This window comes from Monodon monoceros, unplaced genomic scaffold (assembly GCF_005190385.1).
Source record: "Monodon monoceros isolate NGI ecotype Baffin Bay Population unplaced genomic scaffold, NGI_Narwhal_1 Super_Scaffold_11, whole genome shotgun sequence".
NCBI lineage: Eukaryota > Metazoa > Chordata > Mammalia > Artiodactyla > Monodontidae > Monodon > Monodon monoceros.
Genome location: NW_021703767.1, coordinates 67,420,274 through 67,437,427, shown reverse-complemented (window position 1 = coordinate 67,437,427; position 17,154 = coordinate 67,420,274). Strand labels below are relative to the sequence as shown.

General features: G+C 37.4%; 3 protein-coding genes across 3 annotated transcripts in view; 1 reads left to right on the top strand and 2 right to left on the bottom strand.

Annotated features, from left to right (window-relative positions):
* ILDR1 (immunoglobulin like domain containing receptor 1) overlaps positions 1 to 10,154 on the top strand; it is a 94,278-nt gene extending 84,124 nt beyond the window's left edge. The window contains exon 10 of the transcript XR_003792434.1: positions 9,862 to 10,154. The gene's annotated coding sequence lies outside the window, so the exon portion shown is untranslated. The remainder of the gene's footprint in view (positions 1 to 9,861) is intronic.
* Positions 1 to 14,251, bottom strand: part of SLC15A2 (solute carrier family 15 member 2) — a 36,827-nt gene extending 22,576 nt beyond the window's left edge. Inside the window, exons 1-6 of the mRNA XM_029215394.1 lie at positions 14,091 to 14,251; positions 12,170 to 12,257; positions 11,425 to 11,566; positions 3,401 to 3,493; positions 2,205 to 2,304; positions 282 to 372 (exon numbers count right to left, since the gene is read on the bottom strand). Coding sequence (XP_029071227.1) covers positions 282 to 372; positions 2,205 to 2,304; positions 3,401 to 3,493; positions 11,425 to 11,566; positions 12,170 to 12,257; positions 14,091 to 14,228 — 652 coding nt within the window. The 5' untranslated portion in view covers positions 14,229 to 14,251. The remainder of the gene's footprint in view (positions 1 to 281; positions 373 to 2,204; positions 2,305 to 3,400; positions 3,494 to 11,424; positions 11,567 to 12,169; positions 12,258 to 14,090) is intronic.
* The window catches only part of EAF2 (ELL associated factor 2), a 77,439-nt gene that overhangs the window by 5,344 nt on the left and 54,941 nt on the right, over positions 1 to 17,154 (bottom strand). The window contains exons 6-11 of the transcript XR_003792435.1: positions 14,091 to 14,280; positions 12,170 to 12,257; positions 11,425 to 11,566; positions 3,401 to 3,493; positions 2,205 to 2,304; positions 282 to 372 (exon numbers count right to left, since the gene is read on the bottom strand). The gene's annotated coding sequence lies outside the window, so the exon portion shown is untranslated. The remainder of the gene's footprint in view (positions 1 to 281; positions 373 to 2,204; positions 2,305 to 3,400; positions 3,494 to 11,424; positions 11,567 to 12,169; positions 12,258 to 14,090; positions 14,281 to 17,154) is intronic.

The window sequence follows — 17,154 nt, the reverse complement described above, 5'->3', positions numbered from 1 at the left end:
AGGAAAACAAAACAAAACAAAACAAATTGATCCTGAATCTTAAGTCTTTGATGTTCTATTCTGTAAGCTCAGGTTTTTGAGGTCATAGACATAGCCATCCTCTTTCTTCCCATCACCTAATCCACAATCCTTCTTTTGGGCCAGACAAAGCAAGGTTAAAAGAAATTCTCTCAGATTTTCAAACCCTTATAAAAGGAGAAGATGGACAGGAGGAAGCCTTGAACAGATTTCTGGCTGGCCTGAGTAAAGCTTATACAGAGTCCCTCAGAAAAGATACCAACCTCTCAGCATGGGTGTGACAAATGTAGAAATCAAGCTCCCTGCATTGATGGAGAGGTAGAAGACTGAGAAGTACCTAGTCCGTTCCTCTGCCTGAAAAAAAAAAAGGCCAAATCATCAGTGCAATATGCCTCCTAGCTCCACGACCTACCTCACGTTCAGACTAAGCGAGAGGTACATACACAGAGACAGATTCAAGCACTGCCTCTGTGAATGTGTATGTGAATATCATATCAGGTATTTTAAAACATATCTCGCTGACCCCAGACAAACATTTCCCTATCTTTCAAACCCTAGTACAAGCATCTTTAACATTCTTTTACCCCTTTATCTTGGCAAAAATGATCATCTTGTACACTATGCCTATGTACTGTGTCCTATACATATCTATTCTAATATTAGTTTCTTTGCATTAAATGTCTGTTTCTTTCTGTAGGTTGAGTTCCTTTAGGGCAGAAATTGTATCTTATTATTTTCTGTAATCCCCACTAGCATAGTACCTGTTATACTACAGACAATAAATGTTTATTAACTGAATTTATTAAGTGATTGAGTGACTAAATTAAGTAACTGATTTTGTGGAATGTGTGGTAGGAATAGGACTAGAACATGGGACAGTGGAGTAAATTGTCTGTCAAACAGGATAATTTACCTAATGTTTATGGGAAGTCTGCCAAAGAGTATAAAAGGATGTCTGTGGGCTTGGAAATGGCTGGTGGAAACCTGGAGGTGGGTTTGTACTATTATTGAAATATCTTTGTGGAGCAGTTACAAAATGAAGCAATTTTCAAATACAGTTGCTGATGCTTTATTCATTGTGCACTTCTGTGCTTCATTCTGACACCCCAGATCTTTTCCTGACACATCAGCACAATCCTCATTTTCTATTTATGGTGTGTTTTGCTTCCTCTTCTGGTCCCCATTTAAACTCATTACACCAATCTATGGGTATAGTTCATTGTGCATAGAATCCCAGTTGCCAGAGGTTGGTTGTTTCTCCAACGTCAGCAAGCAATTATGATCTATGGACCCTCAGGCAGATAAAGAATATAAAATAACTCAAATGGTCTGAAGGGTTAGAGACATGAAGGAAGACAGGACACAGAGAAAGAACAGAGTGAAAACCCAGAAACATGGTAACCAGCTACAGAAGAGGGAATAATACATGAAGACAGCCAAAAAAGAAAACTGAGAGGAAAAAAGAGGAAGCTAGAAATGTTGGCTGATCTAAGAATAGACTACTTCCCTTGCCTAGTTGTCACTGCTTCCTTATACAGGCCCATTTTTACCTTTATTCATACTGTTTTCCCCTCCCACTGACAGTGGCAAGTATTTAGGAAAAGAAGGAATGGTCATCCAGACAGGTTCATCTAGAGAAACTCATTCTGTTTTATTCCAAATGGTCCTTTTCCCCTTTCATAGAATCTCAAAGCTAGAGATGCTTAAATCATCTCCGTACTACTCATCACTTCCCATTCCCAAAGTGATTACCATGTATCTTCTTAAGTACCTCAAGTGAGAGTAAACTCGCTACTTCCAACTATTTCAAGTTTTTCTTTCCATCAAGCCAGAAGCTAGCTTCCTATAGCTTTCAGCCATTGATCTTTGGTTTAATTACTGATATCATTCAAATATCTATAGACAGCTAAGATATTCTCTTTAATTCTTATCTTATCCAGGCTATAAATATCTCCATTTCCCTCAACCTTTCTTCATAAGAGCATCTTTTAGTCCATCTACCATCCTGGTCACTTTCCTTTGAAATGTTGCAGTTTTTCCCTCTATTAATGACCAGTACCCAGCACTGAACACAGCTCCTCAGATATGATCTGACTAGTGGATCACTTCAATCTTGGCAAATGGTTACCTGCCGTTTGATGCCTGCTCTACATTCTTGAAAAACACAGAAATTACAGGACTCTTACATGTTTTTCTTCAAACTGGTCTCCACCAAAAGCTGCCACACAGGGTTTGATACCTCCTGTCCCCAAAGCTATTAGACTCAAGCCGACCATTGATAGGACTCTGAAATGGAGAGGTGAGAGTACTAACCATATTGATACTAAACACAACTGTAGAAATAAAATATAGAGCTACAAGAGAAAAAAAATGTGTACAAGGGCAAAGACCTCCTTCACATTTCTACACTGTGGGCATTTTCCATATGCCTTCAGTCCTAGGGGAGACTCAGGTACACTTATAATCCTTGAGTTTCTGCCAGAAAGTATACATTACATGGTGAGATTTGTCCCTGATAGTTTCATTTACCCCTTGTGCACAACAGATAGAAGCAGATACTGAAGGAACTCCAAAGTTAAAGCACTGGTTCTCAATCTTGTCTTAGTCAAAGGGACACTTCAATAGAATGACCTTGTGAACCCTTATCCCACATATCCTTAGTAACCACAAAATAAAATGTTAAACTAGTCATAACTAATAGGAGTAGTGTCACTGATTTCTGAGGGGACAAAAATAAGGAGGTATCTAATATTTATTAAATTTCAAATAAAATTCTTAACTCATTGGAAAATACACATATAGGCACAGTATAAACATGAATATGTACGACCCGCTTCTTGAACAACTCTAATCTTCTCTACTGACTGAACCAACAGACATCAGAATCTATCAAGAGTCTCTGGCATCATAAACATCAAGAGCTTAATAAAGAGGGATAGAGAAACTGGAATATATGGAACTACACATAAATGGAAATAATCCAAGCTTTGAAAATGAATTCTACAATGTATTATAAGGAAATATCACAGACAGTTTTTTTTAACTCTGGTAAAGGTACAATGTGTGGATGGGTGAATAGGTGAGGGAATATGGAGGGCATGAAGGTTTTAATGTCTTCAAGCACATGAGGTTTTTATCAAAAGGATACTAACTGGGCATTCTAGTAGTCCCCAAATATTTAATAAAAACAAATGAGCTCACATAAAGCAGGAGAGTTCAACTGGTCAAAGTTTTTTCCTTAACCAATTTGGTATTAAAACAGATTGGAAAATAAAGGGACATCATTGGTAAGAAGACAGAAAAACATCTGTAATGAATGTGTGAGACATTTACCTGCCCAATGGAGGAAAAGTGGTTTAGTTTATTCCATGATTTTACTCACGTGTGTAACATTTGTCCCCCCAGTATTGGTAAGGCACCCATGGACTTGATCACATGGCCAAGCACATACACCAAGGAGAGATAGATGATTGTCCTGTTGAGAGAGTTAAATCAGTCAGTCTACAAACAGAATTCAGAGATTTGAGTAATTACAGACTCAGAGTTCATACTGTTCTCAGTGCCAGGATAAATGGAGCGGCAGGAGGAGGGGGTGGAGGAGGAAAGAATTACCTGAGATATGCAAATAGAAATAATAATGGTGAATGAAACAAACAGTCTAGAAAAAGAGACAGTAACTCTTTACCCTGTAGTGTTAGAGATAATGGACATTCCTTTCTCATACCTGCTCTCTCTTTTCCCTCACTAACCCCACACAAACACAGAGTACCCCTGATCTTGTGTAGATATGTCATGACCAGGTTGGATTTGTAGCCAGCGATAATGTTTTAAGTAAGGAGAACCAGAAGAACAGGATACTTTGACCTGAGGTTTCTTCCAAGGAATGTCTTTGGCTCTAGAAATCCATAAGGGTCAAGAAAGAATGTCACATAAACAGGAAAAAAGGGATGGTTAACACAAAGAACTTTCTCTAAACACAATCACTGGGATATACAGAGAGGTAAAGGGCTCTCAGGTTCAGTCTGAACACTTGGGTTAATTGTAATCCCCACCACAGTTTCCTCATGGACAATTTCCCAAGGGTAAGAAAGGAACCAGGGTCTTTGAACAGACTTTCCAGTGATATAGCTCATGCAGTTGATAGGGACTTGTTGTTATGCTGTTTTTTCAAAAAAATCTGAATGACAAACAGGAAGTAGAAGAGTGAGGAATTCCAGTAAGAACATATGTAGAGATATACACACTGAAACATGGCATACTACCAAATATACAATGTGTATTATTTGTATTAGGACACCAGTATTCTCTCTATATATAAGTAGAATATTAATACTAGAAGGAACCCTGGAAATTATATAGCTTACTTCTGTGATTTTGAAGTGTTATATGCTAATGTGGAATATAAAGAATGGAATGAAGGTAGCAGAGAGAGGCTGGAGATGTCAGAAATCTCAGAATGTGGATTTCTCATTCTAAATGCCTAATCTTCCTAGGTTGGCTCTCCAGGGAAGGGATCTTAGAGGGTTTATAATGCGAAGCAGGGGATAAGAAAGCTGAGTGACTAAACCAGGGCTAATTAATATTAGGGGAAGGGGCAGCCTTTTCCAAAAGGCCTTGTAGTGTCTTCTGGAGAAAAGTTTCCTTCATTGGAATAAAAAGAATGAATAGAAAGAAAGGGAATAAAAAGGGACTGAAAAAAAGGCCAAAAATTATGAACACAAAATAGATGATCTATGCTAAATCATCACAGAGAAAAAACAAAAGGAGTCTGAGCTGGAGTGATAGTCTGCGTTGGGAGAACAGGGCAATATCAGGTTGTTGGACTAAATGAATGAAAGAAGTGTAAGTGCCTTAAAAGGAAAACAGGCAACCTTCTAGGTGAAAGATTCAGGGAATTAGTCTAGAATGTGAAGAATATAAGACAGGAAGCTAATGGCAGAGAACTTTAACAGAAGGAGAGAGAAGTCAAGAGAGACTTGGAAATGCTGCATTTGAAATGGAGTCATTGGGGTCATTACAATCCCAACCACAGGACACAGATCTGTTTTAGATAGACTTGACCAATCTTCCATTTGCAAATGAGGAAAGTGAAATCCAGAGAAGTCAAAGGATTATTTTTAAGGTGACATTCTAATTAGTATTAGGATTAGGTCTAGAACTTCCACTTTCTTACAGCCCAGCATTCCTTCAATTTTATCATGAACAAGTTAATGTGGAAAAAGGAAAGGGAAGAGAAAGAAGTTTTAAATTTTATTTAACTGTAAGAATATCAAAAGCCAGAGACATTTTTAATTAAAGCTTAGGAACTGAGAAGGAGTATGTGCAGTAGGCATATATTATTATACATACTTCCTCTGATGGCAGAGGAAGAGACCTAGCATAAAGAGGGTCAGCTCTGATGAGACAAAAAAAAAAAAATAGTGGGGGAAGGACATGCTATAGACACACTCAAAAAAACCCCAGAAATTGTAGAGAAGACATCCAAAAGCATATTTGGCAATAAACACATTTAAGAGAGTGGCTTTTAGTGATTGCCATGATCAGGAGTCCAGAGTAGTAGGCACAGGTCACAAGGTAAAAACCAACACTAGGGACTATGACTAAAAATGTTATTCTCTCTTAAAAGCAGCTAAGCATCAAAAATTGCATCTGAGCATGTAATTAACCCTCTCAGTAGATGTTTATAGAAATAATAAAAATCCAGTGTCCATGCTTAAAAATTTTCTTTTCCATTGTATATCCACTGGCTACTCTTTCCTGTGTGTAGCCCTGAAGGAAGGTTCACCTCCTTCCTGACATAGCGAGTTCCTTATACAAGAGTCAGGGACCCTGGGTACCCATTTTCTCTTAACAAAGCTATGATTCTGTGACTGCAAACAGAGGAAGCACTTTTAATAGAAGTTGTTTACTAAATTCAGATGTTTCTAATGTTATAGGATGTTTTTCATCCTGAAGATAACATCTGAAGAAAAGGAGAGGAGTTTTAAATACTTATATTCTTATGTTGCTGTCATCATTGTTTTTGTACATGTGAGCTCACACACACCCCGATAGAACAAGTTACTCATGTTTTCTCCAACTCACTTTCTCTCAGAAAGAGATACCAATTCATCCCCAAAGAGTTTTGTTATTTAAAAAGCAACCACAGGGCTTCCCTGGTGGCAAAATGGTTAAGAATCCGCCTGCCAGTGCAGGGGACACGGGTTCGAGCCCTGGTCCGGGAAGATCCCACATGTCACGGAGCAACTAAGCCTGTGCACCACAACTACTGAGCCCATGTGCCACAACTACTGAAGCCCATGCACCTAGAGCCCGTGCTCTGCAACAAGAGAGCCACCGCAATGAGAAGCCCGCTCGCCGCAACTAGAGAAAGCCCGCACACAGCAACGAAGACCCAACACACTCAAGATAAAGATAAGATTGGAGCTGATTTCTTTGATTTGCTTTAGTGTTTTCATGGCAGGAAATGCTTTCAAATCATTTTCTGTGTGTAATCTGAATGCAGGTAAAGAATTCCTCAATTTGTCAGAATGCTAGTTAAATGTAATAATAATCTGTGTAACCTGCTGTGATATTAAAGTGGCTAATGACAGTCACTTGGGTTTCCAACCAGGAAGGGTTTGTTTTAATGCACATGTCTAATTTAAGAAGTTCACTGCTTTATTATCATGTAATATTGTCGTTTGCTTGAAATAGTGCAAAGCAAATAGTTGGCTGATCACTCCTTAAGAATTTATGGTTTCTTGTAAAATCAACAGAGAATCTATTTCCAAAGAAAGAAATATCAAAATTAAGTAATAATTTAAAAATTTACGGGGAAAGTATCTCAGGCAACTCATAACAATTCCTAGATGTTTTTTATTAGTCCATGACGTTTTCACAATAAGTAAGGCTCTAAATTTATAGATAAATGCTGGGCCTGCTACCTTAATATGTGAGTGTGGTTGCCCTGGATGCAGTGCAGAGGATACACAGAGGTGATAATTTCGTGCTCCAAGAGAATTAATGGTGGAAAGTTACATGATGCTCAAATAGCTCCTTCCTTAGGAAAAAGGAAACTATCCAGAAAGTCACACACCTAGCAGAATCTATTGGAACCTTGGGACTTAGATATTTTTATAATCCTATTTCTTTTTTTATAGAGCTTCAAAAAATCATCTTTGTTCAAAAAGAGGAAATATTTTCTTTACTATAAACGGACAGAACTTTTCTCATATTTTCACAAATGTTGGTGTTCTTCTATTTCAGGAATTAATTAAAAATGTTGTCATCAAATAAAAATTCCCATATTATTTAAATTTTTTTTTTTTTTTTTTTGTGGTACGTGGGCCTCTCACTGTTGTGGCCTCTCCCGTTGCGGACCACAGGCTCCGGACGCGCAGGCTCAGCGGCCATGCCTCACGGGCCCAGCTGCTCCACGGCATGTGGGACCCTCCTGGACCAGGGCACGAACCCGTGTCCCCTGCATTGGCAGGCGGACTCTCAACCACTGCGCCACCAGGGAAAACCTAAAATATTTCTTTTATTATTATCAAGTGTCAAAGGTAATCAAGGCTATTACTCTTGAGGCACAAAGCAGATGTTGACATAAGAATGCTCTTTGTCACTACCCCTTATTGTCGTATGCCATGGTGCCAGTGATGTCTCACCCTAATCCCTGGAACCTATGACTATAATGAGATGTCACTTCTTTAATTATGTTATATTATATGACACAATTGACAGTAAGATAGTGAGATTAACTAGATGAGCCTGATCTAATCATATGAGCCCTTAAAAGCAGAGACTTTTCTCTGGTAACAGAAGGGGAAGAGATTCAAAGTTCGAGAAGGGTTTGATACACCATACTGATAGCCTGAATATGGAAAGAACCATGTGTCAAGGAAAGGGGACACCTCCACCTGAATGATGGCAAGAAAATAAGCACCTACAATGACAAGGAAATGAATTCAGCCAACAACGAATGAGGCTGGTGGTAGATTATTACCCAGAGTCCAACCTAGGAGACACCCAGACCTGTGAGCCAACTGACTGCCTCCAACTTCTCACTTACAGAATTGTGATATAATAAATGAATCTGGTTTTAAGCCAAAAATAAATAAATAAATTTATTTTAAAAAAGTAGCTGAAGTAGAGATTAAAAAAAAAAAAAAGCAATCACAATACCCACAACAAAATAAGTCATCTTCACACCTGCCCACACCTACCTCAGTCTTGTGCCTACATTTGAGTATCTGAGGGTGAATAAATTTATTAATTGAAACACTTGCTGTGCTGTGGGCCTGTTATGTACCAGGCACTGTTCTAGGTGCTGTGGATAAAAATATAAATGAGACTTTGTCTTCTAAGTGTCTGAAGAAGGTATTAGATTCATATACAATAGTTATGATAAGACAGAGTTTGGTAAATGTCACATGAGGGTAAAAAATAAGGAGTTCAGAGAACTTTAGATTACTTCTGGCTAGTGGTGAAAGGTGAGGGGCAGAGAATACTCCACTGCATAGGTGGAATTTGAACTGAGCCTTAAAGGGTTTGGACATAGAAGGCTGGGGAGGAAGGAGATTCCATGAAGTAGAAACTATGCAAACAGACATGGAAAAGAAATGTCCCTGTTTATCATTAGGTAAGTATTAGTATTTGGTTTTTCTCTAGTGTACATTTTTGAAAGGGAGTATGATAATAAGAGCAGAAAGGTAAGTTGGATGAGATTAGTAGACAGTGTGTTAGCAGAAATTTTTGAGCAGAGTAGTAATATGAACAGAGATTTCTTTTAGGAAGATTAATTTGACAGTAGTGCATACACTCAATTGTGAACAAAAGATATGGGAAGCAATGAAAACATCATATACGTCCATTTCAATAGCCCAATTTAGAGGCTAATGAAAACCAAAACTAGAGTAGTGGTGATTGATGGCCATGGGATTCAGTGTTGAGGAGGGAGAATGTGAGAGAGATTATAGAAATAGAATTGGCAGAATTTGAAAACTGATTGGATGTGGGAGTATAGGAAAGCTAGGAGAGAGGATAAGGTGGAATATCCAGGAGATGAATGCTAACATGCAGTTATAATGCATAAGGGCGCTTGAGTGACAGGTTAAGATTACAGAGTTTGAGGAGCCATTAGCATATAGGTAAAACTGACACCGCAGAGCCTGCTAAGGGAGAATCTGGAGAAAGGGAAGAGGGTAAAAGGTATACACTGGGGAAATGCCTACATTCAGGAAAGAGTAAAGTAAACAAAAAGCAAAAGAAAAGCCAAATGAGGAAGAATCCAAAAAAGTAAAAGAACCAGAAAATACAGTGTTAGAGAAGCCCAGGAAGTTTCAAGAATTTAGGAGTGATAACAGACTAAAATGTTAAAACATGTTCAAAGTGAATAAGAATTTAGAAAAGACCACTGGGTTTGATAACAAAGAGATCATTACCAGTGATCTAAGAGAGAAGAATTTCAATAGGATAAAAAGATGACATACTATATATTATTTCACTTACCGTAATCTGCTTTATATTAAAGCTAGTTGAATATGAACACCATGAAGCAGGTATTATGTCTTATTCATCTTTTTATCCCTCATGGTTCTTTGGACAAATACAAGTTGCTCAATAAACATTTACTGAATTAAACTCGATCAGCTTAAGTTGAATCTAATTGGATTCTACTGCACTGCATTACATTACTCTACCCTAAGGAGTGATAATGAAGAGTGAGAAAGGAAGGCAACAAATAATAAGTGATTCTTTTAAAAATCGGAAGGTAGTGGTAATAAGACAAAGAAGATAGAAAAAGAAAGGTTAACAATAATTTTGTTTGTTTAAAGGTCTCATATTTGCCCTTGCTTCTAGGTACAGGACAAGAGTGTCTCTGAGGAAGAATTTGAAGGAAAGAGATGGAGGTATTGAGGGTACAAAGACACCAAGGAGAGTGATCTAGGTGACGGTGATACATTTGTAAAAATTCATCCAGCTGTACATTTAAGACTTTTGGATTTGTGTACTTTATGTAAGTTATACCTCAATAAAAATAAATTCAAAAAAAATTAAAAGTACCTCATAAAGGATTGAGATTGAGGGCACAAGTGGAGGTTGCTAAATTTCCTCTGAAATCGTCAGGAAGCTATTACTTACCAAATCTCAGATCTATACTTTTTCAATCTTAAAGGAAGTCATTTTAAAAATAAATAAAATTACTACGTGATATATGTGAGTCTTTTATTCTATAACTGAATGAAGACTATATACCATGGTTTATACTTTCTTTCTGCACATAGTGCCAACCCTCTATCTGGATGGACTCGGTAACTACTACTACATAAGGAGCAAACATAGATCTCAGCCACCTGCCATACCTTTCCCAAGGCAAGAAACTGTGTTTAGTACTAAGTTGTGGTTGTAGCGCTATATTGGGTGCTGATTAAAAACTTTAGAAGAATGAATATATCTAGGCCAAAGTGAGATAGAAACCAAGGATTCCTTGTGAACACTAGGTCCACAAGAAATCCTGAAAAAATATTCCACGGTTAAATAAGTTTGGAAAATACTACATACCATAACCTCCTCTTGGATATTTTATAGTAGGAGTTCACAAGTTAAAGGCTGTAAGAAGTCATGCAGTAAAGATACCTTTTTAGCTTTATTCAGCCTAGCATTTTCCAAACTTATTTGACTATGAGAGCTTTATGTTCCCATATAACATTCATTAGATCCTATACAACCAATTTTCAACAGAATGCAGTTTGAGAAATGCTAATTTAGACAATTCCATAGATGACAAGTCCACAGAAAATACCTGAGTGATGGATATCTAAGAGCCATCTCTAGCCCATGAAGATGATGTTATAGGGGACAAAAATAACACTATCCCAAACATATCTCTTGGTGCTATTTTCAGGGAATTAAAAGATACTGAACTGAATAGACCATTAGTCTAATTCATGAAGATATTTATTATATTATTAAGAAATAAACTACAGAAGGTTAGAGAAGAGAAACAGAGATGGTAAAAGAGCTAAAAAGAGGGATTCATAAGAAGATAGTAAAAGTGTTGGGATGACTCAATCTAGAGAAGAGATGGATAGTATATCAAATAACTACATTGAATTATAAATTTTCTTGTGGGTAGCAACCTCTATCACCTGAGATCAGAACAAGAACTAGTCTTAAATTACAGAATGGAAGATTAAAATTAGATAAAAGAAAAAAACCCTGCTGACAGAAAAGGGTATAGAAATATTGGAAAAACTGAAAATGAAGAGACAAAACCTTTCTGTATTGTCAGTCTGAGAGAGATTCTTATTTGTCATGGATGACATAAGCACGTTCTTGCTTGGAAGCAAGAGGCTAGAAGTGATAGTCTCTGCACAATTAATATGTGCAGCTTCTTGGACTGTGACCTCCCATCATCCTTACTTGAATTTTCCCAACCATGAGTCAGCAATGGCTGCTCCCAGGATGGGAGTGAAATAACAGAGGCTGCTGAAGGCATGGTATACAGATGTGGAAGTGTCTTCACTCCAGTGCAGGAAATACAGGAAATACAGGGTCAGCACAGCTGAAGCAAAAAAAGAGAGACAAAACAAAATAGATGCATTAAAATGATTTATGGAGCAGAAGAACATTTGATATGGTCTTTGAAGTTGATCTTGACCTTCAACACTCCTATCAGTGAAGTGATGAGGGGTGATTGCTGGGCAGTAGAAGCAGGGCCCCTTGGAGTTGTGGGAGTAAATGGGGCTATGCTTAGTATACAAATGCAATACTCCTCCCTTCAGTCTATGTGTGCATAGCATCATTTAGGCCACTCCAAAAGATAACATGGGGCTTCTAATATCCCTTCCTTCTCCTTCCCAGCAATGATATAACCCATAGACCCGAGGAACAGAAATGAAGAATGGAATGTCGATGATGAGAGTTTTTCCACTTATATTTTCATAGGCTGTGTTCTGATTTCCACTTGGCCTTTCTGTTCTTGGCCTGTATGAGTTAGTAGGTGAAATCCCGTGAGGCATTTTTTGGAAGTCTTCACCAAAGGAAAGGACCAATTGGATGAAGGCAGAAAGAGTAGATAAGGGAAATAAGTGCATATGAGATAGGTTGTTACAAACATGGGGTGAGAGTGAGTGGAGAAGAGTAGGACTCAGGGACACAAAATTACCTTTCATGCCATAATAGGAAAAGCGCTCACAGAATTCATTCACCACAATGAAGACAATACTCAGTGGATAGTTGGAGCCACAGATTTTCTAAGAAACAAAAAGGCAATGGTTCAAGCATGAACTATATTTCCCTGTTTAAACCATTAGATTGCTCCACAACAGAAAAAAATCATTTATTTTAAGTTGCCATGATAGGTCATGTGAAACAATGGCCCCTGCTTTTCATGAAACAGCCAGTATCACACTAAAAGTGCTTGCATCGCTGATTTAGCAGTGAGAAGCTATTCTGAATATTACTTTGTTCCTCAATTCATTTAACATGAAACTGCTCAGGCATTCCTTGATACTAGACACCAGGACCTGTTCATCTTCCCACAAGTACTAAATGAAAAGCCTGGGGCTCTGAGTAGGAGAATAATCATACTTATTTTCAGGAACAGAACAAAGAGTTGGCCTATGGAGCACTTGATGTCCAGGCAGTCACACTCACATGTCAGTATCCTGCTTAGCTCCACTGTGCGGATTAACCTTTCTGTTTCCACTTGCCCCATTCACTGTGCTGGGAAAAATCCTAGCAACATGAAGGTTTCCCATTCAGTGGCTACTGAAGCCAGGCACAGAGCCTAGTACAGATTGCTAAAGGTAAGATGACTGATCACCTTGACCTTGGGCAGAGAGTTCTTAAATCTTGTCAAATTAAATGGCCATTCTTTCTATGAAAGAGAGATTCTATAACATTTACATGCTAATCCTTTTGGGCATTAAAAGGACTATGCTATTTCATGCACTGTATCAGTCAGAATAAAAGGAACATCATGTATTATTTCAAATCCTTACCCATTATGATAGCCCAGTCAATATGAGAGGGGGATGGAGATATGTGTTCATATCGAATCTTATCATGAGATTTTTATTGCCTTTTCTTATTCATAAGATGTACGTACATCTTTGTAAGCAGCCTCAAATTCTTTGGGACCAGAAAATGTATAACTAAATAAATTAATGTATTCATTCTTTTATCCACATGGATATATAAAAACAACCCTCCAAAATATTAATATACATTAACATATGATAAAAACTTGCTTCGAAGACAATATGAATTAGTCTTATTACCTTCCCAGCTCACAGCTCGAGAATCATGCAACCTGAAGTTTAGTTAACACATTTCTACTAGCTATGTAACACTGTCACTGGCTGTGTTAACATACTGATCCAGGCCATGTCACTATACTTGGCTTTATACTTCAGTTTTGTTATTCCAAAGAAACTACCACCTCTAGAATACTACTACAGTTACCTCTTTGCCTGTAGTAAGAATTCAGTAAATACTGGCTAGTATGTCTGTATCCTCTCCATTTACAGGATTTTGATATGAGGATTGAATAAGAATTGGCAAGTGCTTTAACAAGTGTATAAAGTAAAACATTATTATTACTTCCTTGCTTCTCTGTCCTTTCTCCCACTGTAAACTGGAACACAGTAACAGAAACTAGATCTATTCTAAAACTTCTCTTGGTGGTCAGCATAGATTCTGTGCACAGGGGAAACTAAGGGCTGAGATTTTTTTTTTTTGGTGAAGAAAGAACAATCACACACAGTTCTCCAGAAAGGAGTACTTGCCAAGTTTCCCTGGACATTCAAATTGCTTTTTTTCCACCCCAGAGAAACTCAGAATATACAATGAAATATAGCCAAGTCCTGGATACCAACTGAAGAACTCTACCTCTTTCTGCTGCTTCCTCTCCTAAGTTAAAGGAAACTTCTGTTTAGGTTTGGTTTACAGGTTAATTCTAACTCCAAGAGAGAATAGTTTTTAATACTCTAACACAGCTCAGCGTGAAGCTCCAGGGGCCAAGGAGGAGAACCAAAGAAGTAAGTCTGTTCCTACCAGAGACAGAACTGAATCTGAAGACTCACCGGAGATGGCTTCTTTGGAAAGCTGGGGGGTCGAGGTGGTACCTCTTCAGGGGAGACAGGTAAAAAAGGAGTTTCCTTGAACTCATTTTTCTGGAAGAGATTCATGGCTGGCTCCTTACTCTCTCTCTCTTCAAGCATTTGGCTTCGGTAGGCAGTTGGGACAGCTGCCAGGCTACTGTGAAAAGGGGGACTGGGAGGGGAAGAGGGGGTGGCTTCAGCAACTAGGTTTAACCCTGTGGGTGTCAGGCGTCAGCAGCCGCCTGCAAAGCAGAAAGCTACAGAGAAAGGAAGGATTGGGTCTCAGAGACTAGTTCAAAAGAACATTTAAGTCACAGGGAAGTGAGAATAACACATCATGGGATGAGACAGTATAATGCTGGAAAATTTCAAATGAGTGAAAATTAGTTAAGAACACAATGCCTGGAGCATAGCTTAGAGCAGATTTTGAAATCGATTTCAGGGTAATAATAGCTACCATTTATTGCACACCTATTGTGGGGAAGGTTTATACACACACACACACACACACACACATATATATTATATCTACATGTTCTAATTCTTACTACTATCCCCATTTTATAGGAACTAATGTCCTAAGAGGTTATGTAATTTGTCCAAAGTCATGTGGCCAGTAAGTGGCAGATCTGGAATTTTCACTATGCCACTACAGATTAGTATCAGTAATGCCTGTGGTCATTACTTAGGAATGGAAACTATGGAAATAAAAACATAGCAATGTAGGGGAAATGAAATGCATCGAAGAGGGAAAGTTATCTCCAAACAGAATTTGGAGAGATACAAAAAATGTTGATTTTTGGTTTTCAGCATAATAAAGTTCAACTAGAAATGTCTTATAAGCAATTAAAGAGGTGGAGCTGAAGAAAACAAAAGGAAAGGGTTGGTGATGTACATTTGGGAATCATTCTTCTCCTTTGCTAAATTCATTCCCTGTGTTTTCATTTTCTCACTTCAAGATGAATCCATCATTTAATTAGTAAATAAAATTTAATTTGTGTAAAAATTATGAGCCAGTTATTTTCTAGGAACCATTATAAACACCATATTTCTTAATTTTCAGTGAATGGACTCCCAAATGACTCCAGAATATAATATTTAGTTCTTATCAGAGGAGGAACAAGAACAGAGATGACAATGATAGATACATTTTAGACAGTATTATTTTTGCTAAGTCAAAGAGGTAAAAGAACAAGAGAGTACGGTGCCCATCTAGATGTCAATCAAAAGAAAAAGGAAAAGAATGGCTAGAGAGCAATAAGAAAAATGAGGACTAAACCAAAAAAGAAGTCAGGAAACAGGAGAATGAATTATTTTATTTTAGAATATGAGAACCTATGACTCTCTCCCTCATAAAATTCTTACATTACCTATTTGAGTTATTGACAAATAAGACCAGGAGAAACTCTACCCTTTCCTCCCTAAACTCCATCTTAGACTTTGACCATGTTTCCCCAGCTTCTACTCACTCCTCCTCCTGCTTCTCTCCCATCAACCTTTACCCAAAGAAGGGTCCACTTCATTTCTGTTTGTGACATTAATGATTAAGCTACAGTTATTCTTTCAGGAAGTACTGCACTTTCTGACCTAGTTTGGTTAATGACTCTGGATACAAAACAAATGAACAGTCAAAACTTACTAGTCAAATTAACCACTAGAGGCACAGATGCTTTTAAGATCTAATTATATCACCAGCTCCCCCTGCTCTGGCCTTGTACCTCTGGAATAGCATTTGATCTCTCAGAGCAGATGGAATAGCACCAGTAGGCAAGGCACCAATTCATTTGTGCTTATAGGTGCCCTAAATACCAGACTTTAGAGTACTGGCATTGGTTCTCTGATACTCGTTTGTTTAGGTGAAATTCTTCTTTTGATTATGGCAATACCATGCTAGCATTTATAAAATCGAATAGTATCAGAGATGGAAGGAATCTTAATCTTGTCCTACATAAACTAAACTTCCCTGATGCTAAAAATCACTTAGGGATATATATATTTACATATGTATTTATATTTGTATATATACTTATAACTACAAATTTTCACAGCAATTCACACACACACCACACACAATTTACAGGCCTTTGCTTTGAAAAGTCTTATTGAATAGATCTAAGTAGGTATCTAAGAACTTGTATTTTTAATAAGCATCTCTGGTAATTCTTATAATAGGGATTTGGTGAACACTGGTTTGAAATCCTTTTCCTAGTCTAGCCTGAAGAATATTACAGAAGAGCCTCCCAGCCTCCAAGACCTATTCTAGAGCCTTTTCTATCTTATCAAGATGCCTCTTTACACCATCATTTTTGCTAAGTTGAAATCAGATAGAAGGATAAAAGGGAAAAGATCAAAAAGAAAAGCAACTCCTGAATAGAAATGAGTACAAACTCTTGAAAGATAAAAAAAATAATAGAGTGAAAGAATCTAAAATATCAGTGATAAGAGTAAAAAATATTTGTGACCTCAATGATTATGACAGAAGAGAGTGATATTTTACAATCATGTACAAAAAGGAGGCTGAAAATGACAGATACTAATATAGTCAGAGAGAAGAGGCAAATATGAAATTAAAAGAGAACATGTGTTTAGCAAGGTGTATGAATACAAAATCATCACATAGAAATAAATTGTATTTAAATATCAGCAAAAACAAATAGAAAAGGGAATTTAAAACATTATACTAGCTCTAAAAGCATAAAAAATACCTAGGAATAAATCTATTGAAAGATGTCTAAGACATCAACACTAACCACTCTTAAAACATTATTGAAAGAAATTAAAGATCTAAATAAATGGAGAGACATACCATGCTTATGATTTGGAAGCCTCAGCAAAAATGTCAGTAATCCCCAAATCAATCTATAATTGCAACACAAAATCCAACAGGTTTTGTGAGTGTAGAAAATGACAAGTTGATTTTTAAAATTCATATAGAGATACAAAAAGCAAAGAATAGCAAAGGCAATCTTGAAGAACAATAGTGGAGGATTTGCACTAACCAGTAGGAGACCTATTATAAAGCTATAGTAATTATAACAGAGTGGAA